This window comes from Chrysemys picta, unplaced genomic scaffold (assembly GCF_011386835.1).
Source record: "Chrysemys picta bellii isolate R12L10 unplaced genomic scaffold, ASM1138683v2 scaf1923, whole genome shotgun sequence".
In the NCBI taxonomy this organism is placed as follows: Eukaryota; Metazoa; Chordata; order Testudines; family Emydidae; genus Chrysemys; species Chrysemys picta.
This window is the reverse complement of record NW_027054628.1, coordinates 1-11,000: the sequence shown is the minus strand read 5'-3', so window position 1 is coordinate 11,000 and position 11,000 is coordinate 1. Positions and strand designations below refer to the sequence as shown.

Sequence of the window (11,000 nt, the reverse complement as noted above, 5' to 3'; positions counted from 1 at the left end):
TCACACGGGGCTCTGCTAGGCCTTGTTTGCACACTGGGGGGAGTTGGGTTGGGGACTCTCAAGTATTCATAGAATGTCCCCACAAAGCATGGCAGGGAGGCAACTGACAATTCGTTCTCTAATCAAAGAATCGGCATTGCCTTTGTTGTAATAACCTGGAGCTACCCCCTCTCTGAGCCCTGAGTATTTTTCCAGGGGAAACCCACACTTCACACGAGTCCCAAAGGGGATTTGGATCTCAGTCAGTGTAGGTCAAAGACAAAGAAACATAATCAAAAGAAGAAATAAAAGATCTGGTCCTGCTGCTGTAGATGCTGCTCTCTCTGTAGTTTCCAGCCCTTTCTAGGATGGACACTTCAAGTCATCAGAAAAGGATGTTTCTCTTTCTCCTGCACACACCCTTAGAAGTTGTGTGGCAAGAAACAAGAGCTGATTTTCAAGCATTTTTCTTCACCTTTTTATCTCCTCTTCTGTTTTCTCCAAAGTTAAAGGTCTAATAGTCTTTAAAAGTCTTTCATAGGTTCATTCACAGATTCATAGATTCCAAGGCCAGAAGGGACCATTATGATTCTGACAGCAGATCTTTTAGAAAAACAGCCAATCTTGATTTTAAAATTGCCAGTGAAGGAGACACCACCACAACCCTTGGTAAGTTGTTCCAATAGTTCAGTGATTCTCAAACTTTTTTGTTTGGGGACCACTTGAAAATTGCTGAGGGTCTCAGCGGACCACTTAACGATCTTTCCAAAAGTTGTTGTACCATTAACTAGCTATTGTAAAGCGCGTTGGATAAAAAAACACCTTAATAATAATTAACATTTTTTTTTGTTCTACAAATAAAAGCACACAACTCATATTTTAATATCAGTATTCTTACCTTTCTAATGCGATGGATGTGCCTCTCTCCCCCACCACAGCCGACACAGAGCTGAGGCTGGGAAGGAGTGAGGTCTCTCCCTCACCACAGCAGCCACAGAGCTGGGACTGGGAAGGAGGGGGGGGTCTCTCCCCAGCCCCAGCAGCCAGAGAGCTGAGGCTGGGAAGGAGGGCCTTCCCTCCCCAGCAGCCGCAGCCCTGGAGCTGGGGAAAGTAGCCTTTCTCTGGCTGCTGCAGCCCTGTACGTCCCAAATTCCCCCCACCTCCTCTTCTCACCCCACTGCCCCCTCCCACTTACTCCCTATTCCTCCCAAGGCCACAACCTCACCTTACATGTGTGTCTTCTCCAGGGTCCAGGCACCTAATTAGTGGAGCCACGCCTGGGTGGGTGGCCCTTCATTCTCTCATGTGCGGCCCTAGAGGGAACTATCTGCGGACCACCTGAATGGAGCTCGCGGACCACAATTTGAGAACCACTGCAATAGTTAATTACTCTCACTATTAAAAAATTATGCCTTATTTCCAGTCTGAATTTCTCTAGCTTCGACTTCCTGCCATTAGCTTGTGTTACACCTTTCTCTGCTAGACTGAAGAGCCATTATCAAATATTTGTTCCCATGTAGGTACTTATAGATTTTCTCACAGTTCTTGCACAACAAAGATGTGAAAAGAACACCCAGAGTGTGGAGAGACACACATTGAAATCTGTTAGCTTATGCCCAGGGCATAGGCTCCTGAACAACTGATGGGAAATAACTGGCAGATAGAAGGGAATTCTGGAAACTCGCATGAAAATGAGACACATCAAGTTCCACATCAAAATAAATTATTATTCTGCTGGGAATTCAAATTAGCAGCCCAAGTTACTGACCTGTCACCTTCAGTTCCAGAGTGGCTTCCGCATAAAATCTGCTTGATCGGAAGAAACAGATAAACTGCCCATGATCAGAGGGGGTGATGTTGCGTATACGCAGGACAACGCTTCCATCCACAATACCATCCTTCAGCAGCTCTGTTCTGCCCTGATAATTTGGTATTTGCTGCTCAGCCTGATCTTTTTCATTCTGATACAGATGGACAGGTTCAGAGAACTTGGATCGGTACCAGCGCACCTCCATCTTCTGAGCACTTGTGTTACGGAAGAGGTGACAGGGTAACAGGGCATCTTCACCTGCAGAGGCCATGATGGGATGATCAGGTCCAATCACCTTGAAATTCACTGTTAAAGGAACCAAGACACACAGAAAATTAGACCAGAGGGGAGCTGGATTGCTTTCATAGGTAATGAATGGTGATCTCTCACAACTGCCTAGGCTGCAACTTGACCAGCTAAAACTGAGCTAATGGTGTCTCACTGTATCTGCACTGGCAAACAGGTCAAGTTAGGACAGGCTTAGCTAGCACATGTTAGCTAACCCTTGAGCCACTTTTCCTAGTCAATACCAATCCAGAGAGAATTAAAAAATGGGTGATCTCTGTCTCTAAATGTTGTGAGCTGGTTAATGGCTGAAACCAGAACAATTAACCTGTGGAAGACTGTTTGCTAGACTGGAACCGAGGCAGGTGGCCTCTAGAGAGAAGGATGATACAGAACACCTGAAAGGAGAGACTGTGTCTGTGACATGCTGTGGAGCTTAAGGCCTGGTCTACATGGGAAAGTTTTACTGGTTATCCAGGTGTAATTATACTGGTATAACTCCTATGTGGACCCCCTTATTCTGGTATAATAGTGACCTTTTTCAGTTTGCCTTAAACCCCTTCCCCAGTGACATAAGCTAAAATGAAACAAAAAAGTACTTTATTTTATATTTGTAACTTGCTATGTATCCTTTCAAATATAGATATTTGAAAAACAATCAAATATAGTACAAAATCCTTCTTTACCCCTTCCACTTATGACATTCTCTGCTTGGTAGCACATCACACAAAACGAATTTACCGCATGTGTCAGTCACATTCAGTTCAAATCACTCTGTTTCATATATTTGACTTATTTGTGTAATGTGCAATTCAAACTTTTGCAGCATAGATTCATAGATTCCAAGGCCAGAAGTGATCATCTAGTCTGATCTCCTGTGTAACACAGGTCACAGAACTTCCTTGTATTTCACCCTGGTGACACCCCTGCTGGAATTCTGTGTCCAGTCCTGGTTCTCACAATTCAAGAAGGATGTTGATAAATTGGAGCGGGTTCAGAGAAGAGCTATGAGAAGATTAAGGAATGACTTGATAATGAGCTCAATTTAGCAGAGAAAGCTATAACACAATCCAATGGCTGGTACAGAAGCCAGCAAAAATAAGTAAATAAATAAATAAGAGGTGAAAACAGGGGAGTTTGAGTGGGAGTTCAGTGGGAGGAGAAGGAAGGAGGCAAGCACCTATTCCATAGGGGACAGTGAGTGAGTTTTTGTAGTTTTGTGTGGGTTTTTTTCTTTTTTTTTTTTTCTTCTTTTTTCTTCAGTTTGCAGAGGCTGGTAGGGCATAGTTTTTTGTGAGAGAAGCAGAGTTCAGATTAGGGGGCAGGGCTTCCCTGATTAGCCAGTGGGGCTTCTCTGATTGGGGGTCTATAAAGGCAGCCAAGCAGCCCTCCAGTGGCACAGGAACCAGCAAACAGAGCTGAAAACAGGGGCGTTTGAGTGGGAGGTTGGGGAAGGGAGTGTGTAGTGGTCTGTTTCTGCTTTGGTGTTCGGGGGGGGGGGGGGATTTTGTTTGGAGATTTGTTATTTTCTCCATGACAGAAGCTTAGGCGGGAAGGCTGTGACAGATACAGAGGCAGCAGTGGTAGTGAGACAAGGAATGGGTGAGACAATGAAGACAATCAGATGTGGAAGCTGCAGGATGTAAATTATCCAGAAGCGGGTACACAAAAAGAGTTTGGTTTGTATGAAGTGCCGCCTGTTAGACTAGATAGAAGAGAAGCTCAGAGACTTGGAGATGCAAGTGGAAACTATGGTTGTTTAGTTTTGATGGGGATTCAAGCAGATGATGGAGGGAAGACAAGAGAAGGCTGAAGGGAAAAGTCAAGACTGGCAGATGCAAGCTGCACTGATGAACTCTGAGGGGAGACTGCTGGATGAGGAATGCGGCCACTGGAGGCATGTGACTATGAGAACCAGGCAGAGGGAAAGACTGGCTAATGAAGGAGAAATAGAGCTCAGGAATAGGTTTGCTGAGTTGGAAAATGAAGAAGGGGCACAGCAGGCAGTCACAGAAGGTGGGAGGTCAAGGAAGAAGAGAAGAACGGCTAGTCCTATAAGAAGAGGGGAAGGATACAGGATGACTCACAAAAGATTGCAAGTGTGAACAAAAGACAAGAGGACTTGCAATCAGAAGGAACAGGAGGAAGCAGGGCCAGCTCCAGGCACCAGCACAGCAAGCTGGTGCTTGGGGTGGCTCATGGAAGGGGGTGGCACGTCCGGCTCTTCAGCGGCAATTCGGCGGCAGGTCCCTCAGTCCCTCTCGGAGGAAAGGACCTGCTGCTGAATTGCCGCAGAAGAATGAAGCGGCGCGGTGGGGCTGCCGCCGATTTTCCACCGCTTGGGGTGGCAAAAACCCTGGAGCTGGCCCTGGTAGGAAGGCCAGAAAATCACAACAAAACCAAGAAAAGGAAGGTCTACATGATTGGGGACTCCCTACTAAGAAGAACAGACAGGCCTGTCACCAGAGCTGATCCGGAGAACAGACGAATGTGCTGTCTGCCAGGAGTTAAGATACAGAATGTGGACCGGAGGCTGAAAAGAATTCTAATGGAAGCAGTAAAGAATTAACTGATTGTCCTTCACCTGGGGAACAAATGATACTGCTAGATTCTCACTGAAATGCACCAAAGGAGACTATGCCAAGCTGGGGAAGACACTTAAAGAAATGACAGGTTTCAGAGTAGCAGCCGTGTTAGTCTGTATCCGCAAAAAGAAGAACAGGAGTACTTGTGGCACCTTAGAGACTAATAATGCTCTAATAAATTTGTTAGTCTCTAAGGTGCCACAAGTACTCCTGTTCTTCTTTTTAAAGAAATGGAGGCTCAGGTGATCTTCAGTGGGATTCTGCCTGGCCCTAGAGGAGGAGAGTGAAGGCAAGACAAGATTATGATGATCAACAGATGGCTCAGGCAGTGGTGCTACAAAGAGGGTTTTGGGATATTTCATGACTGGGATGCATTCACGGACAAAGGACTGTTCTCATGGGATGGACTCCACCTGAATAGGGAGGGAAATAGACTGCTGGGGTGGAGGACGGCACAACTGATTAAAAGAGCTTTAAACTAGGAACTCGGGGGGAGACTGCTGGGAGATGCTCATGTAATCCTCATGCCTTATTCTAATATTGACCGGCAGGAAAGTCAAGAGAGAATACTCCGATGGGGAAAGGAAGAGCAGTATGTAGGAGAATGGACAGTAAGAGGAAAGATAGTGCCAATACCAATGAAGCTAAAGTCAAGTAGGCAATACTGTAAGTAGAATAACTGTACTCAATTGGGTGAGGAATCTGAGTGAAGCCAAGCAGCAACAGTTAAGATGTTTGTACACCAATGCAAGGAGCCTGGGTAACAAAATAGAGGAACTAGAACTACCAGTGCAGGAAGTGAAACCAGATATTATAGGGTTAACAGAAACATGATGGAATAGTAATCATGAGTGGAGTACAGGAACTGAAGGGTACGTGCCATTCAGGAAAGACAGAAATAAAGGCAAAGGTGGTGGAATAGAATCGTATATTAATAAGGAGTTAAACTGTAAAGAAATCAGAAGTGATGGAATGGATAAAACAGAGTCTGTTTGGGTCAAAATCACTTTGGAGAAGAAAGCTACCAGAGGCTCCCCTGGATAGTGCTTGGGGTATGCTAGAGACCCCCTCCCCCCACACATCTGATTTGGATATGGATAGAGACCTTTTTATGATTATGGGAGACTTTAACTTCCCAGATATAGATTGGAGGACAAGTGCTACTAATAATAGTAGGGCCCAGATTTTCCTGGATGTGATAGCTGACAGATTTCTTCACCAAATAGCCACCAAACCAAAAGAGCTGATGCTATTTTAGATTTGGCATTCATGAGTAGTGAGGACCTCTTAGAACAGCTAGTTGTAGGAGACGACCTTGGTTCAAGTGATCATGAGCTAATTCAGTTTAAACTAAATGGAAAGATAAAAAATAGATCTGCAATTAGGGTTCTTAATTTCAAAAGAGCAAATTAAAAAAAGTAAGGGAATTAGGGATCTGGACTAGACTGAGGAACTCAAGGATCTGACTGTGGAGAAGGCTTGGAATTACTTTAAGTCAAAGTTGCAGAAACTATCTGAAGCCTGAATCTCAAGCAAGGGGAAACATTTGTAGGGAAGGGTTACAGACCAAGTTGGATGAACAAGCATCTCAAACTATTAAGAGAAAGCGAAAAAACAACAAGGAATGGAAGATGGGATGGATCAGTGTGACACTCTTTACCTCAAATTAGCACCCTGGACCCCTCATATTCACTATTACCATGTGATTTGGTTTGTTTTGTACAAAGTATGCCTTGTGAAGTATCATTTTAAAAGTGTGGATCTGTTGGACCTTAATATGCTGTGGATTTTATGTACTATCATTGTATGTGAAGTTATGAAGTATTGCTATACATGTTACTGAAATATGTTATGAGGTTGAGAGATGCCCACAGCTGGACTTTCAGTAGGGACAAAGAAGCCGCCATCGCTGGCCAGACAGGTGTTAATGGCTCATCAACACCCAGTCTTCTATCTCAGAGACTTCTTGTAGAAGGCACATATGCAATGGGGTCTTTCTAGCATCCTGAAGAAAGCATAAAAGAGAGACAGTGACATCATCTCTTGGCCTCTCTCCCCGCAACCTCCATCTCAACACCTGGAAGATTGTCTGGAAGAGAATGGTCCCAGGCTGGAAGGGTGTCCAGTCCGTGTATTAAGGAACTGTAAGCTACCTGTAGGATCTGTTAGGGTGAAAGACAACTTGATTCAAATCTTACTGAGTCTGTTAAAGTTAAAATTTAGACTGCATTTCTATATTTATTCCTTAGGTACTTTGATTTCTATGCCTGCTACTTATAATCACTTAAAATCTTAGTTAGCCTTTTTTGCATCTCCATCACATTGTTGACTCATATTTAAGGCTAAGATTTTGGTATGGGTATTTTTAATAAAAGTCACGGGCAGGATGTGGGCAATAAACAATAAATCATGGAAGCCCAAGCCCCGCTATATGGGGCTGGAGCCTGAGCTCCACCTCCCAGGGCTGAAGCCTTAGCTCTGCCGCCCGGAGCTGAATCATAATTTTCAGGAAGTCATGGAGGTCCCATAAAATCATGGAATCCATGACCTCCATGACTGACTCATAGCCTTATTCATATTCAATCAGTGATCCACTGTAAGCCCCGGATTCTTTTCAGCAGTGTTACCATCTAGTCATTTATTCGCCATTTTGTAGCTGTGCGTTTGATTTTTCCTTCCTTAGTGAAGTGCTTTGAACTTGTCTTTATTGAAATCCATCCTGTTGATTTCGGACCAATTCTCCAATTTGTCCAGGTCATTTGGAAATCTTATCCTGTCTTCCAGAGTTGTAGCAACCTCTCCCAGCTTGGTGTCATCTGCAAATGTTATCAGCATACTCTCCAGTTCGTTATCCAAGTCATTAATGAAAATATTCAATAGTGATAGGTAGAGTCGCAAAAGTTTAAGATGAGACAGGAGGAAAGTTTAAGGTGAAATATGATGTAAAAGTCCACTGAGTACAGGTTACACTGAGACCAAGGGGAGTAAAAAGGGAGAAAAATCAATATCTTCCCCTGCCCCCCCCCAAAAAAAGATTTTCTTTCTCAAATTTACATAAAATGCTCTTATTATGAATTGTTTCAAAATAACAAAAGATCAATGGTATTCAAACTGTTGAGAGAAAGTAGAAGACACTCTGTGACAAGAGGTTTCCTACCTGATTCCAATGTAGAAACATGGACAGTAAAAAAGAAAAGGAGGTAACTGGACAGAGAGGGGTTGCCCATGGCACTATGCGAGTGGAAGGAAATCCTCATCTTCATTGTAACTTGATTCACACACCAGAAAGGAAAAGAAAAAACAAATTCCAAGTGAGCAACGTGCTGTAATTTGGGATACAAATTCATTGAGCACAATAGGAACCCTAGGACATGTGCTAATTAATAATTGCATCAAAATGTGCGTGTTTGCTACTTTTTAATTAATTGGCCTCTCAGAGTTGGTAAGACAACTCCCACCTGTTTATGCTCTCTGTATGTGTGTATATATATCTCCTCAATATATGTTCCATTCTATATGCATCCGAAGAAGTGGGCTGTAGTCCACGAAAGCTTATGCTCTAATAAATTTGTTAGTCTCTAAGGTGCCACAAGTACTCCTGTTCTTCTTTTTGTGTTTGCTACTGTTTTTGTCAAAAGACGTGTTACAAGACATAGCAAAACTCTGCTTCACTGTTCACAATCTCAAATTACAGTCCAATATTCTGGACAAAGGCCTTAATACTAGCATTTGCAAAATTCATTGAAAAATATCACAAAAATCACTCTCCAATACCAAATTCTACAGGCCACTTTCCTCAGATCCCACTGAGGAATACACTAAGAAACTGCACCATCTACTCAGGACACTCCCTACACTAACACAGGAACAAATCAACATAGCCTTAGAGCCCCGACCGGGGTTATTCTATCTACTACCTAAGATCCACAAACCTGGAAATCCTGGACGCCCCATCATCTCGGGCATTGGCACTCTCACTGAAGGACTGTCTGGATATGTGGACTCCCTACTCAGACCCTACGCCACCAGCACTCCCAGCTATCTCCGTGACACCACAAATTTCCTGAGAAAACTACAATGCATTGGTGACCTCCCAGAAAACACCATCCTAGCCACCATGGATGTAGAGGTTCTCTACACAAACATCCCACATACAGATGGAATACAAGCTGTCAGGAACAGTATCCCTGATGATGACACAGCACAACTTATTGCTGAGCTCTGTGACTTTATCCTCACGCACAATTATTTCAAATTTGGTGACAATATATACCTCCAGACCAGTGGCACCGCTATGGGCACCCGCATGGCCCCACAATATGCCAACATTTTTATGGCTGACCTGGAACAACGCTTCCTCAGCTCTCGTCCACTCATGCCCCTTCTCTACCTACGCTATATTGATGACACCTTCATCATCTGGACCCATGGGAAGGTGGCCCTGGAAGAATTCCACCATGCTTTCAACAGCTTCCACCCCACCATCAACCTCAGCTTGGACCAATCTACACGGGAGGTCCACTTCCTGGACACCACCGTACAAATAAGCGATGGCCACATTAACACCACCCTATACCGAAAACCCACCGACCGCTACGCCTACCTTCATGCCTCCAGCTTCCACCCCGGTCACACCACACGATCCATCGTCTACAGCCAAGCACTGAGGTACAATCGCATCTGCTCCAACCCCTCAGACAGAGACCAACACCTACAAGATCTTCACCAAGCATTCTCAAAACTACGATACCCACACAAGGAAATAAAGAAACAAATCAACAGAGCCAGACGTGTACCCAGAAGCCTCCTGCTATAAGACAGGCCCAGAAGAGAAATCAACAGAACTCCACTGGCCATCACCTACAGTCCTCAGCTTAAACCTCTCCAACGCATCATCAGTGATCTACAACCCATCCTGGACAATGATCCCTCACTTTCACAGACCTTGGGAGGCAGGCCAGTCCTCGCCCACAGACAACCTGCCAACCTTAAGCATATTCTCACCAGCAACCACGCACCACACCATAACAACTCTAACTCAGGAACCAACCCATGCAACAAACCTCGATGCCAACTCTGCCCACATATCTACACCAGCAACACCATCACAGGACCTAACCAAATCAGCTACAACATCACCGGCTCATTCACCTGCACGTCCACCAATGTTATATATGCCATCATATGCCAGCAATGACCCTCTGCTATGTACACTGGCCAAACTGGACAGTCACTACGCAAGAGGATAAATGGACACAAGTCAGATATCAGGAATGGCAATATACAAAAACCTGTAGGAGAACACTTCAACCTCCCTGGCCACACAATAGCAGATGTAAAGGTAGCCATCTTACAGCAAAAAAAACTTCAGGACCAGACTCCAAAGAGAAACTGCTGAGCTCCAGTTCATTTGCAAATTTGACACCATCAGATCAGGATTAAACAAAGACTGTGAATGGCTTTCCAACTACAGAAGCAGTTTCTCCTCCCTTGGTGTTCACACCTCAACTGCTAGCAGAGCACCTCACCCTCCCTGATTGAACTAACCTCGTTATCTCCACACTGATATATACCTGCCTCTGGAGATTTCCATTACTTGCATCTGAAGAAGTGAGGTTCTTACCCACGAAAGCTTATGCTCCCAATACTTCTGTTAGTCTCAAAGGTGCCACAGGACCCTCTGTTGCTTTTTACAGATTCAGACTAACACAGCTACCCCTCTGATACAAAAATCACTAACTTTTTGGTTGTAAAATTACAAAGAGAAAGTAGCCAAGAAGAACAAATGTATTTTGTATCTGCTTTTATAATGAAGTGTGAGAAAAGGCATTGCAATTTCTGGGTCTGGCTCACGTGGATAAATACAGAGGATCTAAAGTCATTAGTGAAGCCTTTCATGTGGAAAAAGGAGCATTTTAAAAACAAATTAAAGGATGAGAACGTCCTGCCACGTACCTCATGAGCCCAGGAGAAACTTCCCAGCAGTTACAGGATCACTGGGACATTTCCAGCTTCTCACAGTCAGTGAAATGGACCCTTAGTCCGGGAGGTGCCTTACAATGAAAGAATTAAAGTTATAGTATAAGGCAAAAATAATTTAGGAAAAGAGAATCAGTTCAGTATCATCTGTCCTTGTGTACTTTTATGGTGATGTTTTTTAAACAGTAGCAGAATTTACTCTTTTCTCCTGCATGTAGCAAGGCTGAAGATGCAAGTGAAATTGTAAAGCAGAAAGCCACCATTATCGTTTAGATGGTGCTATGAAATTAAAGAGTCCTCATGGAAATCTGCATATAGCAATGTGCTTATCCTCTCAGACCCAGACGGCTTAGCCTCACACA

General features: G+C 44.0%; 1 protein-coding gene across 1 annotated transcript; it reads right to left on the bottom strand.

The window, feature by feature from the left end:
• Positions 1–1,198: 1,198 nt before the first annotated feature.
• LOC135980135 (myelin-oligodendrocyte glycoprotein-like) lies at positions 1,199–10,716 on the bottom strand. The gene is made up of 3 exons (XM_065580192.1): positions 10,615–10,716; positions 7,817–7,927; positions 1,199–2,095 (listed from the first exon to the last, which is right to left on the bottom strand). Exons 2-3 carry the CDS (start codon positions 7,920–7,922, stop codon positions 1,740–1,742), a joined length of 462 nt encoding a protein of 153 aa, XP_065436264.1. The 5' UTR covers positions 7,923–7,927; positions 10,615–10,716; the 3' UTR covers positions 1,199–1,739.
• Between the last annotated feature and the right edge of the window lie 284 nt (positions 10,717–11,000).

What these genes read in the sequence shown, in the direction of transcription:
- LOC135980135 (XM_065580192.1), bottom strand. Translation starts at nt 7,922, where the DNA reads ATGAAGATGAGGATTTCCTTCCACTCGCATAGTGCCATGGGCAACCCC. An exon ending in TGTTTCTACATTGGAATCAG is followed by an intron (nt 2,096 to 7,816) that starts GTAGGAAACCTC and finishes TTCCTTTAACAG; the next exon opens with TGAATTTCAAGGTGATTGGA.